This window comes from Pan paniscus, chromosome 1 (assembly GCF_029289425.2).
Source record: "Pan paniscus chromosome 1, NHGRI_mPanPan1-v2.0_pri, whole genome shotgun sequence".
Lineage (NCBI taxonomy): Eukaryota > Metazoa > Chordata > Mammalia > Primates > Hominidae > Pan > Pan paniscus.
This window is the reverse complement of record NC_073249.2, coordinates 18,869,538-18,887,336: the sequence shown is the minus strand read 5'-3', so window position 1 is coordinate 18,887,336 and position 17,799 is coordinate 18,869,538. Positions and strand designations below refer to the sequence as shown.

Sequence of the window (17,799 nt, the reverse complement as noted above, 5' to 3'; positions counted from 1 at the left end):
CTTCACCTTGTTTTTTTTCTTGATACAGGGTCTGGCTCTGTCACCCAGGCTGGAGTGCAGTGGCTCAAGAGATCCTCCCACCTCAGCCTCCCAAGTAGCTGGGACTGCAGGCATGTGCCACCACACCTAATTCTTGTATTTTTTGTAGAAATGGGCTTTCGCCATGTTGCCAATGCTGGTCTCAAACTCCTGGACTCAAGCGATCCGCCCGCTTCAGCCTCCAAAAGTGCTGGGATTACAGGCATGAGCCACCGCACCCCGCCTGTTCCCTGACCTTTTAAACGAATTCACGTATTAACAGAGAATCAACATCTAAATAGACTTTTATTTTTATTTTACTTGTTTGGACAGAAAAGAAAATTCATCAGCTTTCATTAGAGTCTCCTTAAGTGTTGGAAACACATTAAACTCAGAAATAGTGGACCTTGTAGAAAAGCATCACAAATTAAAAATATATTTCTCCATGTGGTAAAAGTGCTTTCAATCCAATTAAAGGGCACGGCAAGGGTGTTTGGAAACACGATCTGAAATTTGGCCTGCAATCCGTGGCATCGATTCCAACCACAGGGCGGGGGAGTCACCATGATCTAGAGCACAGGAGCCACGTGGGGCCCGGAGCATGCGGACAGCAACACTCACAATAACTGAGTGAGGACGAGGCCCATAGCCTGAGTAGAATAGATTCTGCATTTGTAAAAAATGAGGTGGTTACATCAACTGGGTTGAAGGGGGACTGGGTAATCCCAGAAATTCCTTGTTTCTGGTCTGTGGGGACGGTCAGATCCGCCCATCACTCTGGCACCGAGGCTTCCCTGGAGACGCATAAACCTGGGTTGGGAAAGTGCCCAGATCTGCCTGGGGGACACACGAGCCTCGCTGCCAGTGCCGGGCACGCAGCCTCTCCAGTCCTGCCGTCAGCAACCGCCTCCGGCCCTCATGTCAAATCACACCTGACCAGAGTTGTCACCACAGTCCCGTTCTGGGGTTTTTCCAAGGCCAGCCCTGTTGTTCTGAGGGGCCATTCTGAGCAGGCAAACACTGCCAGGGTCACTCACTACACACAGAGGAAAGACAATGAGCAAATGGCCATCGTAGAGAATTCGGTTGTGTGTTTCAGCAATGCTACTTATTTTTCAAGACAAGTAATTCTGCCAATGATGACATCTGCGACAAAGCTTAGGGCCCGCGGGCTCCCCATGCGCCTCGTGGAGAGCAACCACGTCTGTTCGGAAGCCAGCGGCCCTTCCCGGCCCTGCCACAGGCCAGAACACAGAACTGTGATCATGCAAAGAGCCGTGACTGAGGCCGGGGTCAGCGTTTGGGGTGGAGAGGAGGGGACATCTGCCTTTTACATTAGATCTGAAGCAACAGTAAGAAAATAACCTGAAGATATATTTAAAAATAAAAAATAGCATCATCCTTCACTCCAAGTTTTTGGCATTTCCCTTTCTCCCCTGCCCACCAGCTAAGCAGAGGGAATGAGCAGGAATGCCTCGTTTTTCAGAATGGGCACCCACTCCCCATTTCACCACTGTACACCCAGGATGTGTGTCTTCTTCTAAGAGACCGGTTCAAAGGTGCTGGCATGAGGCAAATGCTGGAAAACCCTCCGGCCTCCCCTGACACCTGAGCCATTGTAACCATGCAGGGCATCTTTGCTTCCTTCAAGTCTTGAACTTGAACCACGTCCCAGATTGCTGTAGATCTTTAGGAAGCAGGCATCTCTCTTAGAGCATGCTCCAGCTCATTCTACCACGGGGGCCTTCCTTCACAGTCACCAGTCCACGCTGCCTCGCAAGCTCCACGGATGTCATGAGAGAATCTGCCCTTGAGAACGTGGGTGTAAGTGCTCATCACACCGGCGGCACTGTTTCTTGAGGGAGGACATGCTTTTCTTGGAATGCAAATGAGGACAGCAACCGTCCTCTGACCAGGTCCATCCTGTCCCTCCAGAGGCCCTGTGCATCCCTCCCAGGCAGCAAGCCACACACCAGGCCGTGTCCGGGTCTCTGATGGGCAAGTTGGAACGGCAGGCTCTCCTCCTCCTCTTGCCCCTCCCTTGACCGAGTCCTGCGCCCCCAGCATCAGTGGGTCGGAGAGGCATCCTCCAAGCCCAGCAGCTCTCTGACGAGTCTCTCTCCAAACTGCGCCCGGCTGTACCTCTTCACGTGGTAGGCGTCTGACATTTTGTACAGGATGTAGGCATTGTTGATGGCGATGCTGATGGCGAACCAGAACACCTGCTGCCAGGTCTTGTTTGGTTTATGAGAAATGAAATACCTGAGGACAGAGGGAATAAGAACGGCTGACCCGATGGTTCATGGCACCCGGAGATGCATCCCAAAGGGCCCCCTCACCACAGCCCGTGAGATGCTGCAGGTTCGCCCCCGACAGAAGCAGGAGGGCTGTGGGGGCAGGAGTCAGGCTTGGGATGTTAGGTGAGTTCCAGCTGGGGGTTTTGTCACAATGAACTTCATTTAAGACCAAGGAAATGAAAATAACAAGGTTGCTGGAGGAGACCCTGAAAGCCAGGTGCCAGGTGTGCTGGGGTGGCGCACAGCCCCGGAGTGGACAGGCGCCTGCCAGCCCCTCCAGCTTCCCTGCTTGCTGAATGCTCCTTGCAAAGCTGTGCTCTGTGCGTGCTGTGCAGCTGACACTCCCCCAAGGCCAAGCTCTTCCTCAGCTCCAGGCCCCTGCAGGGCATTCCCCTGTTCCCGAATGTACTTTGCCATCCCCACCATCCCTGCAGATGAAGGCACAGAGGTCACCCCTCCGGGAAGCCCACCCAGACCCTGAGAACACTGGCCTTCTTGGGAGCACTAGCCTCAGGCCTCACTCACTGCACTGTCTTCTCCATTTGTGAGTTTGCCTCTGCACCCTGTATAAAGTATGGGAGGATCGGTATCCTTAATATCTCACTATGTCTGAAATGCCCAGCACAGAGCAGGCACGACAGACATCTACTCCACAAATGCCAGCTGCTTTAGAACAACCTCATAGAACACAGCAAGGTGCCAGTACATAGCAGGTGCTCAGTGAACTGAATGCCAATGTCTTTGTAACAACCTCATGGAATTTAGTAAGGTGCTGAGCACATAGTGGGCGTTCAACAAAGACTTGTTCAATGAATCCCCAAGGAGTGGGACTACCTTTCACACACAGGCTGAGTTTTCCAGAGAGAACCAGGTCCTTGTTTTTCCCTCTTTAGCATGAAAAAGGCCAGGAAGTACAGGTTACCCTCAAAGAAGGTTCAGTCAATATCTGATTTTGAGTTAGCCCAACCCTGTTCTAAGTGGTAAGGCTCAATCCCAGTAATTTAATAGTTTCAATGTTCAATAGTCGTCATTTTTTGAGTTCCCATCATGGTGGCTATAATGGCACGAGGTCAGGGGTGGCATCGTGGGTGTCTGGACGTCCGCACATTGTGGATCTTGTCTATGCTGTGTGTAAACTATGCATACTATGTGTATATTGAACATGAGACCACATCTGGTGATCTAAACAGGCATCCATATTTGAGAAAATTAAGGCACCCGTGCTAGAACACATGTGACTTGGGGTTGAAGTGCCCGAGCTGATGCCCAGTGTGTTAGGGGTGTGGGGAAGGAGGACAGCAATTCAGAATAGAGGACTGGGGCAAGCGATGCCAACGGCTGGAGTTTGAGCTCACTGCTGAGGGACAGCTCAGTTCAGTAAGCAAAGGAAAGGGTGCCTCTGGGCACAGGGAATGTGAACCCAGCATTGGGAGAGTGGAGGACACAGAGTACCTGGGCAGAGGACTTCCAGGTAAAGCCATGTGTGCATAGGCGAGGCCCAGAAGCCCAGGCTGAGGGCAGGATCTTACCTCTCAGGGTCTTCATCCTGCAGTTCTTACACTGGGGAAACTAGTGATCATCTGCCATTACATCTATTCCGAGACGGCACAACTATGAGAGCCCTTCTGTCATGGAGGTGCCCAGCCACTTACTTGCTGTATTTGTCATCGTATCTGCAGATGTAGCTCAGGTGAGCGGCAAACGCCTCCACGGCCAAGGGGCATGGGATCTCCCCACTCTTCCTTTTGATGATGACTCCTGAAGGCGAGAGACAAGATAAGCCCCTTCCTCAGCACCTCCTCCTAATGCTACTTTATAAATGTGCCTATCTTCGTCCAGCTTAGCTGCTCCCAACTTAATAATGAGCAGAGGAGGAGGAGGGGAGGGACAGTTGAAGAAGAACAATCAGCACCAACCACCAGGTGCTTCAGAGGGATTGAGGAAAGCATCAGTCAGGTGAGTGCCATGGTATGCGCTGGCCCAGACACAGCACCCCAAGTCATGGGGTTTACAGGCCTGTAGGATCCTGGCAGGCCTGAAGGGGCTCTAAGCAGCACGGGGAAGGGTGCTGCATCCGACTGGGCCTTGAAAGAGTGAAAGCGGAGACAGGGCTCACTCCTCCCTCCCTCCCCCTTCTGCCAGGCTGGGTGAGGGATGCTAGGAAGAAGAGGTGGTGGCTGAGGTCAGACAGCACCATGGAGCCCTTTCCACCTGCCTTCATCAAAGCCAAGGGGTGTCGGCAACTCGTCACCCCACACAGGGTGACTGCAGAGTCACCCCACACAGAGCACTAGACCTCACTCCTCCCATCTAGGCTGTGGTTTTGCATCCTTTAATAAATCCCCCGATAAGTGTGTGAGATGATGGATATGCTAATTACCCTGATCTGATCTCCATACATTATATGTAGCAGAACATCACTATGTGCCCCGTGAAAATGTGTAATTATTGTTTGTCAATTTAAAAAAGCAAAAGGAGGCTGCGCACGGTGGCTCACACCTGTAATCCCAGCACTTTGGGAGGCCAAGGCGGGGGGATCACCTGAGGTCAGTAGTTTGAGATTAGCCTGGCCAACATGGCAAAACCCCATCTCTACTAAAAATACAAAAGTTAGCTGGGCCCGGTGGCAGGCGCCTGTAATTCCAGCTACTCAGGAGCCTGAGGCAGGAGAATCACTTGAACCTGGGAGGCGGAGGTTGCGGTTTGCTGAGATCGCTGCCATTGTATTCCAGCCTGGGTGACAAGAGCGAAACTCCATCTCAAAATGAAATAAAAAATAAAAAAGCAAAAGGGTGGAATTATTATCATTATTTTTTTAGATATGAGGTCTTGCTCTGTCACTCAGGCTGAAGTGCAGTGTCATGATCATAGCTCACTGCAGCCTAAAATTCCTGGGCTCAAGGGATACTCCCACCTCAGCCACCCAAGGAGCTGGGATCACAGGTACATGCCACCATGCCCAGCTAATTAAAACAATTTTTTAAAACAGAGACTCACCATGTTGCCTAGGTCTCACCATGTTGCCTAGGCTGGTCTCAAACTCCTGGCCTTATGTGATCCTCTACCTGGGCCTCCCAAAACTCTGGGATTACATGTGCGAGCCTCCACGCGCAGCCAAAAGGAATTAGAGGCTCAGAAGAAGGAGGAGGTTGTCCTTTTCAACCCTCCCATCCCCCAGCTCCATCCTTTCATGCCTCCTCGAACTTTGGGGGCCCTATACCCTCAAACACCTTTTCCTCTACTAAGTACAACTGGGAATGCATCCCAGGGGCACCGCGAAGGTCATGGCAAGATGAACAAATCCTACCAGCAGGGCCTGAGAAGCACACGGAGACCCATGAGCCCTCCTTGCCCCGCTGCCAAGCCACTGCTGGTCATTCTGGCTTCCCAGGCCTGCCCTATGCGCCACCCACCGCAGACAACACGGAAGATGAGACGGACGCGTTCTTCCTAACAGCCGCAGCCATTCGAGTGTGGCTGGAGTTGACCTACTGTTTCCTTGAACTGGCCTTCCCTCACAGCAGCAAGGGACTATGGGCACAGTGCCATTTTTCTGTATTTTTTTTTTAAGGCATTGGCTCACAGGATTGTGCAATTTCAGCAATACTTAAATGGACAAGGTCAAAGTCAAACGGGCATGTCCTTTGCAGGTCCACAGGAGCTTCATCTGGGGCCAGCCCCCTCCCACCCCCACAACTCTCACTGAGGGTCTGTGGCTGAGGAGACCAGGGTCGCGCAGATCTGCTTACATACACTGAGCCGGACTCTTTCCTTCTTTCCTCAGAAACAGCAGCATTTCGCATGGAAGAAACACTGGCCAGCTTGTGGGAAATTGAGCTGCCAAGGCCTGCCCTAGAGACGCAGGACCGGGGAAGGGGCCCTGGCAGTGCGTTTCCTAAAGCTCTCCAAGGGCCAGAAAACCACGGCGGCCCCCACACTGGAGCTTCCTCCTGGCCGGAAGACTATGGCCTCCTTCACTTGCTTATGGAGCCCCTCCTCCTGAGAGATGTTCTGCTGTCGGGAGCCCGCAGAGGGGGCGTTCTCCAGGGCTGAGCGCATCAGGCGCCAGGGAGGGCATGCGGGCCTGCAGTGCCCAAGGACTGCCGTCTCTCTCCAACGCCCCTCCTGAGGGTTCCTGTCCCCGGCCCCTTATCTCAGCTGCCTCTGCCTCCAAGACCGAGTAGGAGGAACCCCTTGTCACACTTGGGGCCACAGCATGTGGCCCGTGCAGGTCTCCCATCTCCAGCTATGTTTTGATTTGCCTGACCTCCAATGACGACCTTCTCTGGGTCACAGGAGGCTCTGGCCTCTTTAGGGTTCCACTTGGATGTGAGCAGGTGAGACCATCCCTATAAAGAAATGCAAATCCCCTTAGTTCTTTTCCCGGAACTCAGGATGCCCCGCTCTGAGTCATTAGTGTCTCCGGTGAGTCATGGCCGCTCTCCGAAGATCTCGGGGTTTCCCATAGACCCGTCCCCATAGCCACCGACCTTGCAGCTTTTCACCTCCTGATTTCAGCCCAATAAGAGCAGAGGCTCCTGGACTGTCACTGTCCCAATCTACCTCGCCATGGGACATGGGAGACCTTCTTTAACTCTTCATTTCTTTCCCATTCTTTTTCATAATTTTAAATTTAACATGGGGGTTTAGGCTTGAAACTGAGCTGTTTCCACACCAGATCCGCATCCTCTCCTCGAGCATTTCCCCAGTTTATAAACCAGATCACCCTCCTCTCCATATGATATTTTGGATTCTGAGGTAGTACCCCAGCTGAAAAAGGCAAGGCAGCTGTCCTGTGACATCTTCTGATTGCTAACATTGGCAATATTAGCAAGAGGGAATCTGACAGTGACTGTCTTGACTGAGTGAATCACTGAGAATGGTGTGTATGTCATGCACAGGTTCGTGGTGGACGCTGTATTCAGAGCTACATGGATCTGCACACGTCTATCTTCTGCACGTCTGTCTCTGTGATGCTCAAGATCGACATGGCCCTGTCTTCCCATTCTAACAGTTGTTCTGTCTTAGCACCTTCCTCGGCTGTTAGTGGCTTGACTGACATTCCTGCTACCCTTCTGCAAATTTAAGGGAATGAATCAAGACCTGACTCATATTCATATGCAGACATTCTGCCTTCTCATTAGTCTTAGTGAATGTGAATCCTAAGTGAATGTGAATCCTAAATGGGCAGACTCCAGGAGGAAGAAGACAGACCCAAGGTGGATTTCGAAAGAAAAGCAAAAGGGTTTGGCTCACAATGGGAATATCCCTTGACATGTGACAGCATTTAACATTTTTTTTTTTCTTGAGACAGTCTCACTCTGTTGCTCAGACTGAAGTGCAGTGTCACGATCTCGGCTCACTGCAGCCTCTACCTCCTGGGCTCAAGTGTTCCTCCTGCCTCAGTGCCCCACCAACCCCCACCCCCAGTAGCTGGGACTACTACAGCTACACCATGCCCAGCTAATTTTTTTGCGGGGGGAGGTGGTATTTTTTGCATAGATGGGGTCCTGCCATGTTGCTCAGACTGGTCTCAAACTCCTGGACTCAAGTGATCCTCCCAACTTGGCCTCCAAAAGCGCTGGGATTATAGGCATAAGCCATTGTGACTGGCCTGCATTTAACTTTTTAAAAAGCCTGTACATATGCTCATACTCTGTGACAAAAAGGTTCACGATTCCCTAGAATCTGGAGTAAAAAAAAAAATAAACCAGTTCCTAAAATGTTCATACCTAGTTACATATTTCCTAAAATTGGAAATTCTGCTCAACTACAACCAGAGTATATATGGTCATAGTAGAACAGAATATAAGATAGAGCTGAGAAGTAGTCTCTAGAATATATGATGCTTCAGTTTATCATCTGATATATACATATATATTTGAGACAGAGTCTTGCTCTGTCGGCCAGGCTGGAGTGCAGTGGCACAATCTCGGCTCACTGCAACCTCTGTCTCCCAGGTTCAAGAGATTCTCCTGCCTCAGCCTCTTGAGTAGCTCGGATTATAGGCATGAGCCACCACACCTGGCCCTGAGTGAGATTTAAAATAAATAGGAAAAGGATGAATTATTCAATAAATGGTTTAGGCACAGAGGTGCAGCTGCTGGGTCAACCCAGCCTGGCCACTAAACAAGATAGTAGAGGCCCACTTGATGCCATGCGTCAAAATAAATTTGAAGTGGATTATGGTAAAGAGCACAAAATTACACCATAAAACAGCCAGGTGAACTTATACTTATCTGGCCTTGGGACAGAGCAGAGACCTAAAGCATGAGAGCAGAGAAGGTATCAACAGATCCGCCTATGAAGAAATGAAAACTTTTTTTTATGTTAAATAATACTAATCACAAATAAAAACAAAAGGAAATGAAATACAGAAAACAATGTGCTATAGGCAGAAAACTTCCTTTCAAGTGAATGAGAACGTGACAAATATCTCAAAAGGAAAATTGTAAGGAACATAAAAAAAATCACTCGAAATTAGCCAATCAACACATGGAGAGATGTGCAACCTCTCCAGCAGTCAGAGTGATTGATATTTAAAATCTGGGGGCATCTTCACCTGTCAGAATGACAAATAAAAAAGTAGCGCCGGTAAAGCTGGAGGCATCTGTGCCCGCTGCGATGGTAGAGAAGTACAGCCTGCGGCAACCCATCACCAGAAACCTTGACATCGTCCCACCCTTTGACCCAGCACTTCCGCTTTTGGATTGACCCAGAGGAAATGATCAAAGATGTGCCCAAATGTTTATGTATGAAGACATCACTGTATCATTATTAACATTGCGAAAAAGTGGATCATTGATAGGGGCACTGGCTGAAGAAATTATGGCACATCCAAAGGGAAGGAATACTAGGTACAGAAGACGATCTCTCTTCATGAAAAAAAGAACTCTAAGATGTGAACCCCAAAACAGATTTCCTGGGGAGGAGCAGCTATGAACTTTACCTTCCCCCAGGCAATTTCCCGCTCATTCCAGCTACACCCAGGTCTGTGCCCACCTGAAGCACCCACCTAAAGTGCTCACTGAGCAAGTGTGAACTTCCCTGGGAGTGCTTTCTAGAGGTACTGGGAGAGGGGACCAGGGCCCCTGGAGCGGGGAGAGGGGCTACAGTGATGCTGTGGTCATTCCTTGGGATTTTTAAGGGACGCTAGGATTCTGAACTTTATGATGTAAAATAGAATACTTTGGATCCAGAAATTGTAAGTACATTAAACATGAACACTAAATTTCAACAGATTTAAAAATCAATTGCCCATCAATATCCTCCTTACATGCTCCTTTGGTGTCTGCTTTAAGAACTCCAACCCTTAAAATTAGCCTTTTAACATTTGTCATCTTAAATCCTGGAGAGGACTTTGAACCTCTCCAGCCTCATTCTTTTCTCTTCATTATCTGCTTTCACTGAGCTCAGATGAACGTGATGTCCTGCCTTGAGATACCTTTTCAGAGGTCATCACTTAAAATAATTTGGTGGGGCTGGGCATGGTGGCTCATGCGTGTAAACCCAGCACTTTGGGAGGCTGAGGCTAGAGGATCGCTTGAGGCCAGGAGTTTGAGACCAGCCTGGGCAACATAGTGAGACCCTGTCTCACAAAAAATACAAAAAAACATTAGCCGGGCGCAGTGGTATGCACCTGTAGTCCAAGCTACTTGGGAGGCTGAGGTGGGAGATTTGTTTGTGCTCAGGAATTCAAGGCTGCAGTGAGCTATGATAGCACCACTGCACTCCAGCCTGGGCGACAGAGCAACACCCTGTCCCAAAAATAAATAAATAAACAAAATAATTTGGTAGGAAGCAGTTCCTGCCCCTGACTCTCAAACATGTTCCCTGGAAATTCCCTCGTCCTGCACCAAGACCCTCATCACTGGAGTCTGGAAGTTCAACCCAAACTCTGCAAGGCCAATTCCAAGCCTTTCTTTTCCTTCTTCATCTCCGTTCTTCTTCCTCTACTTCCTCTTCCTCTTTCTTCTTCGTTCTTCCTCCTCCTCCTCTTTTTTTTCTCTCTTGGTAGATGGGGGTCTTTCTATGTTGCCCAGGCTGGCTTTGAACTCCTTGGCTCAAGCAATGTCCTGCCACAGCCCCTTGAGTAGCTGGGACTCCAGGTGGGTGCCACCAGGCCTGGCTCAAACCTTTCTTCAACTGATCCTAAACACAGCACTCAAGAGCACAGCTCCCTACAACCCTCTACACCCAAATCGAGTATTGACGCCCATCTGCTGGGGTCCCTCGATCGCCATCTCCACTGAGGCGTGATGCAACTTAAGCTGGCGGGAGGTGAAGCATGGGAATAAACTAGCAACATACATTAAACATAGATGCACAAACTGTACTGCAGAAAGATACACACCACACACACAACACACACACACCACACACACACACCATACCCATAACATAGACATGCACGTATACACACCACACAAACATACAGACTACACACACCACACCATGTAAACATACATATACACACCACACCACACAGACCACACACACCACACCATGCCCATAACATAGACAAACACGTGTATACACACCACACCACAACATACAGACCACACACACCAAACTTACACACCACACAACAAAACACACACACCACACCCACCATACCACACATACCATACTACATACACACTCCACACCACAGTATACACCAATATATACACACACCCCGCACCCACCATACCACAAATACATATCACATCCACACTCCACACCACACACACAAATATATACACACACGTCACAGAAACATACATATCACATACTCCACACCGCATACAACACACCAACATATACACACACCACACCCACCATACCACACATACCATACCACATAAACACTCCACACCACAGTACACCACACCAATATATACACACACACCACACACAGCATGCCACCAAAAATACATATCACATACACACTCCACAGCACACACAACATGCCAGGCAAGCTTACATACCACACACACGTACATGTGAGAGCACAAATCCACACACAAACACCTGGGCTCCTTAGCAGTGTTCCTTTACAAGTGAAGGGGAAAGAGGCCTTTGTTTTCTACCTCATTCGTCGTCATTTGTCTTGAGGAAAGCCTCCGTGTGAAGGCAGGGGAGGCTGCCCCCAAGCACAGCACAGCTGGGAACGCCTTTGCAAGGGCCCCTTTGTCCTTTCAGTGTTCTTTTCAGTGGTTTAGTGATGATTTCACTGTATGTTACTTTAAGTATAGGCTCCTTGCTAAGTAAGTCCCTTTGTTAAGAATGGATTTTAAATCCTGAGTAAAATCAATGAAGAAATCAGGGAACAGCGGATGAACCAGACAGCGCACATGCTTAACTTCTAAGGAAGACGTTGAAAGATAAGAACGGTGGATTTTCCTTCCATCAGAACGGATTTTTCACAGAATCCCAGACGACAAAGTGAAATGCCATTCAAATGCAGCCCATTATCATACCCCGTGTACAACCTGGGGGCTTCCAGGGGCTGCTTGAGCCACCTGCAAACCCCGTCAGCCTGCACCGCTCAAAAGCTTACAACGAACGGGGAGCTCTTTCCTCGCTGCTTCCCCGCTGCTTCCACACAGCCGCCACACTTAGGAGCGTGGCCCCAGATGCTGGGGAATAACCGAGGGTAGTCTGACCCCAGAGCAGCACAGCCCACAGTGGACGCCACATCCACCGCAGCGGTGGGCTCGGCCAAGCTCAACCAATCCCCGCGCGCCCCACTGTGTCAATGGCGGACCTGCACTCACCCTGCTGCACCGGGGAGTAGGCGTTGGTCAGGAAGCGGAAGTGTCCTTTGTTGTACCAGCAGATCAAGGACATGTTCCCCTTCATCTTGATTTGGTACTGGCCCCGGGCCGGGGGTGTGGCTGGGTTGGTCAGCATGGACAGTGGGAGGCCGGTGCAGTCACTCTTCCGCGCGCTGAGCAAGCCGCAGCAGTAAATCCCTGAGGGGAGAGGGAGGAAGGATCACACACTCACCACCATCGGAGATGCCGGCGGCTCCTCCGCCCTGTGCACCCCCAAGGAAAGGACGGGACTGCCCGGTTCTGAGGCTGATGCTTGGGAGTCAGACCCTCTAGAGACCCCTCTAGAAGAGACTGCTGAAGTTTTGAGGTCTCGTATCCCTCTGTTGTCTCTCCCCGTGACAATCTCCCCAGGTCCCTCCCTAAGAACATACAGTATGCTAAGACTGCATGTAGGGCTACAGCACAAGCAATGGATCGGCAGCAGCAGCAGGAGCTGTCACCTGGACCCTCACTTGGGTGTCCAGCACAGCACTACGCACGTGTACTCATCATCCCATCTACTTCAAGAAACTTCTGCACTCCATAGGTTATGGCATGCACATTAGAGAAGAAGAACTGAGACTTGAGAAGGGCGAAGCCCCCAGACTCACAGCTGGGAGGGCAAAGACAGGCATGAAGCCCAGGACTGTCCAGCATCCAAACCTGGCCACGGTTACATCATCCTAATGGTCTCACCAGGACGTGGCTGAACGCGAGCCCAGTGCTGAGCCAGGCCACACTGCACCCCAGGAAGCTGTCAGACGGAGCCCCCATCTCCTTGGGGAGCTATATTTGATGCGAAGGAAAGAATAATCCAAGAATGTGAACTAAACCAAGTGTCCTTCCATGAGTGGGTGGAGAACTTCCTGAGGGAGAAGGAGCTTGAGCTCGGTCTTTCAGGCCTGGAAGACTGGCATGGGTGGCTGGTGGGCGGTAGACACCAGTATGAACAAACACCCACCGCGGACTTGCTCACTTCCACTCTGGACTCAAGGCCTTTCAGGTCCTTCCACTTCATGGGCCTGCCCCACCCTGCTGGGACAGAAGGCCACAGGGGCCACAAGCACTCAGCTGCTCCCCAGCAGCCTGGAGGGGACGCAGAGACCCTGGGAGCAGTCTCAGCCTTTACTCTCTGCTCAGCTCCCGGAGGACCGACAGTGCCATCGGTCACCTGAACACATCCCATATCCCATGCATCTGCTTTCCTCATCCCCGCATCCCACCCTGCACTGGAAGAAGGACAGTTGAATGAATCTTTCCCTCTTCCGAATTCCTTTCCTTGTGGCAGGTGGGAAGGAAGATGCACCCGGAGGTGCTTTTGAGTCTCGCTGCTGAAAAGAGGAGGGGGCTGCTGCTCGCAGCTCCATTCCTAGCAACCGCACGTGACCACTCAAGCTACTCTCATCTAGAGATGTAAAAAGGAGAATCTGTCCTTACAAACAGGGAGGAGGATGACATGAACCAGGGTAAGGATGTCCAAAATCACCCATCTGGGGCTCAATCTACACCACCAGCCAAAGAGAAGCTGCATGTTCGTAAGAGGGAAAGAACATTCCAGCAGCACTCAAGTTTCCATGAATCTATCCCTTTATAAACACAGAAATTATTCTAGGAATGTCCTTTCTGGCTTTTGACAACGGTCTGTGTGGCCCTAGGAGGGACAACCAGACTCTCAGCTCTGATTCTTCTCCTCAACCTTGGCTGCCTGAGAATCCCCCAGGGTGGGGGGACAGTGGCCCAGACCAATGTGATTTGTGTCCTGAGGAGGCACGGTGCAGCCACTAGTGACCCTCCCTGTGGACACGCTGGAGGACACTACCCTCAGTCACGGCAGAGGAGGTACATGATGACACCCTGGGTGAAGAGCTCAGTTTAGACACTTCTAAAAACAGGCAAGGAGATCTTTTTTATCTCTTACCTAACCTTCTCTTGAAAAAAATCCAAATTCCATATCTAAATATTTTCTTCCAGCTAGAATATTCTTTTCCCATCCTCCTAATTCTCTGAGCCAAGAGGCATCCCCTCCTCAGAACCACAGGAGCAGCACACTCAGCTCTTTGGGAACCATATCGATGGCCCGGGATAGTCCTCTAGCATCCCCACTCCACCTACCTTATCTCCATGGCATCTACCCCACTCGACACAGACACACACACAGGTACACACACAGACACAAACACAGATGCACACACAGACACACACACAGGTACACACACAGACACACACAGATACACAGATACAGACACACAGACACATACACATAAATACACAGGTACACATACAGACACACACAGACACACAGACTTACACACAGACACACACGGATACACAGATACAGACACAGACACACACAGACACATACACACACAAGTACAGACACAAACAGACGCGCACACACACACAGGTACACACACAGACACACACAGATACACAGATACAGACACACAGACACATACACATACATACACAGGTACACATACAGACACACACAGACACACACAGACACACAGACTTAGACACACACAGATACACAGATACAGACAGACACACACACACAGACACATACCCACACAGGTACACACACAGACACAACCACAGACACACAGACACAGACATACACACAGATGCACACACACATACACACAGACACAAATGCAGATGCACACACGGACACACACAAACACAGGTACACACAGACACAAACACAGACACACAGATACACACAGACACACAAACATACAGATGCACACACACAGACACAAACAGATGCACATATGGACACACACACATACACAGACACAGACACACACAGACACACAAACACAGACACACAGACGCACAGACAGCCACACAGACACACAGAGATGCACACATGGACACACACAGATGCGCACAGACACACAGATGCACACACAGGCAGAAAGACACAGACACACCGACACAGACATATACACACACATATACACACACAGACACACACACAGATACACACACAGATGAATACACGGACACACAGACACAGACACACACAGACACACAAAGACACAGAGACACACATACACCCCTTCTACTTTCAGTCCAGGTTGATGGTGTGAGGCAGGGAACAGGCCCTGGAACACACATAAACATCACACTCGCAGTACCCGCACTCGGCCTTGTACGAATGGGCAGGAGAGATGGCAGTCCCGGTTCTCACCCTGTGCTCAAACAGAGAACCCCCCCATTCTTCCAAAGCAGCTGGGTACTGTGCTTCAGGGCCAATTCGCTCTTGCTTTACTTTCACAGCCCCACTTCATGTCGTTGGATCTCTCTACCCTTGATTCTTCCAACAAATAACTATTAAGCCCTGGGCTTTGCAGATGAGTAAGATGCAGCTGAGGCCAGCAAAAAGTGAAGTCCAGGGCTGCGGCCTCACTGCAGCTGCCAGGGCTCCAGAATGTCAGCTGTCTACACCTCATTACTTAAGAGGGTCTAGTTTTAAGGTCAGATGTCTGACTGCTGCTGAGCAAATGGTCTGCAATTCTAGTCTAGTGGCTGCTGCAGGGGAGCAGGCACTTTTTGTGCTGCTTCTGAGTGGACCAGATCTAAATCCCCAAAGCCAGGACAAAGCAAAGGCCAGGGCAACTTGCCACGGGGCGGCTCCCTGAATGGATCCAGATCTTCTTTTTCTATAGCCCCTATTTCTTCCAGAGCCATAGAAGGCTTGCCCAGTCTTTGCCATGCGTGCACCAAACACCTGAGCACCCGGAATACCTAAGACTTTTCTGAGGCTTCACACAATTCTTGCCTGTCTCCTGGGAAGGGGCCACATTATAAATGATGGGTGAGTTCGAGAGACTTCCCAGAGCCTTATTAGAAGCTGTGTCCAGGGGACGCAGGCTTTTCATGGCTACAGATTTCCATCAGGGGACACACAAAGAAACGCCCCGAAGACCAGGCAGAGCTTTGCACCGACATGTCCTCTAGACCTTGAGCCCGTGGCTCACACACCTTGCAATCTCTAGTGCCCAGCGGGATCCAGCACACAGGGTGGCTGAGATGCATCTGTTCCCTCAAGGAAGGGCCTCATCACCTGGCATCCTGTGGTTTGTGGTGGCCACCACGCATCTGCACCCCCACCTGGACCTCTCCCCCCACTTTCCCCGGGGAGGCTGGGCCGTGTCCCCACTGGCTCCCCACTTGACTAACCTTGCTTCTCAAACTCTTCAAACAGCGTCAGGCTGGTGATGCTGGGCCCCGTGAAAATGATGTAGTTCTTGCCTGCTGCGTTCCGGCACAGGCTCCTGGCCACCATGCTGTGGAGCTGGGGCTTATTCTTCAGCGCATCCAGGCCATCTGGGCCCCCACCTTCCTTCAGGTGGACATAAATCTTTAAAAGAAACACACAGAGGTTAGCGTGCTCACAGCAGTGTCAGGCTGGGAGCCCGAGTATTCAGCAAGCACAGGCCTCATGGGTCTCAGTCATCCGGTTGGGAGCCCATGGAAAAGCCCCCATCATCTTTTCAGCTCACAGGGACTCTAGGTCACCCCCAAGCACACCCCGTGGCCTTGGCGATTGGTGACTCAGCCCCAGATGCTTCAGTTTGGAAAGGTCAAGGTGGAGGAGGAAAGGAACAAGCAGCCATGGGTAATGGGACAGTGCAAATACATTCCCCGGCTTTCAAACACAGGAATGATTTAAATTCACTATAAATAAAATTAAAGGCAACCTCACCTGTTAGGAATACACGTTATCTGTGTACTTTCCATTTGAATACAGCTTCTTAATTTACAAGGTATGTTCATAATGACTGTTTAATTTGTTCTTTACAGTAACCCCCCTCAGGCAGGCAGAAGAGGTATGATTCCCCTCATGGTGCAGAGGAGACAGGACTGAGGGCTAAACATTTGCCCAAGAGTCCAGGGCCAACAAAGAGGATGTCTGGGGACTCAGTGAGCAATTTTTAAACGTTGTTTCAGGCTGCTTCCATGAACATCAACAAAGGGGTAGAGGCAGGAAAGTTAATGGATTGAAGAAGAGCATGTTCAAAAAAATCAACTGCCTCCAGTACAGGTGCAAGAAATGTGACTTAGCGAAAATATCTTAAACAAACAAAACACAATGCAAAATGTGGTGTTGGACGACGGTAAGTCACTGCAAACCAGAACTGCTAGAGAAGTTCATAGATCTGAGCCCGCCACAGATTATTTCTACATTAACACATGCAGCTCGCATGTTGCCTGTGGTTTCTATGCAGACATCTACACTCAAATTTTTAAATGCTGTGTATTATGTTTTTTAAATTGCTGCAGCACAAATGACCACAAACTCAGTGGCTTCAACAGCATCCGTTTATGAGCTCATAGTTCTGTAGGCTGGAGGTCTGAGCAGGGCACGGCTGGCTTTTCTGCTTAGGGCAGCACAAGGCTGCAATCAAAATGTTGACTGGTGGGTTCTCATCTGGTGCTTGGGATCTGCATTCCCGTTGTTTCCTTACGGCTGCAGGACTGAGGTCCTGTGTCCCTGCTGGCTGTCAGCCAGGGACTGCGTTCAGCTCCTGGGGGCAACACGTAGTCCTTGCCACATGACCTCTTCCATTGTGAAAGCCGGCAATGATAGGCCAGGCACGGTGGCTCACGCCTGTAATCCCAGCACTTTGGGAGGCCGAGGAGGGTGATTACCTGAGGTCAGGAGTTCGAGACCAGCC

At 50.3% G+C, this 17,799-nt stretch overlaps 1 protein-coding gene across 1 annotated transcript in view; it reads right to left on the bottom strand.

Annotated features, from left to right (window-relative positions):
- Window positions 1-305: 305 nt before the first annotated feature.
- PGBD5 (piggyBac transposable element derived 5) overlaps window positions 306-17,799 on the bottom strand; it is a 105,346-nt gene continuing 87,852 nt past the window's right edge. Inside the window, exons 4-7 of the mRNA XM_008978172.4 lie at window positions 16,301-16,481; window positions 12,074-12,271; window positions 3,968-4,073; window positions 306-2,280 (exon numbers count right to left, since the gene is read on the bottom strand). Of these exons, the coding sequence (XP_008976420.2) occupies window positions 2,085-2,280; window positions 3,968-4,073; window positions 12,074-12,271; window positions 16,301-16,481 (681 nt within the window). The 3' untranslated portion in view covers window positions 306-2,084. The remainder of the gene's footprint in view (window positions 2,281-3,967; window positions 4,074-12,073; window positions 12,272-16,300; window positions 16,482-17,799) is intronic.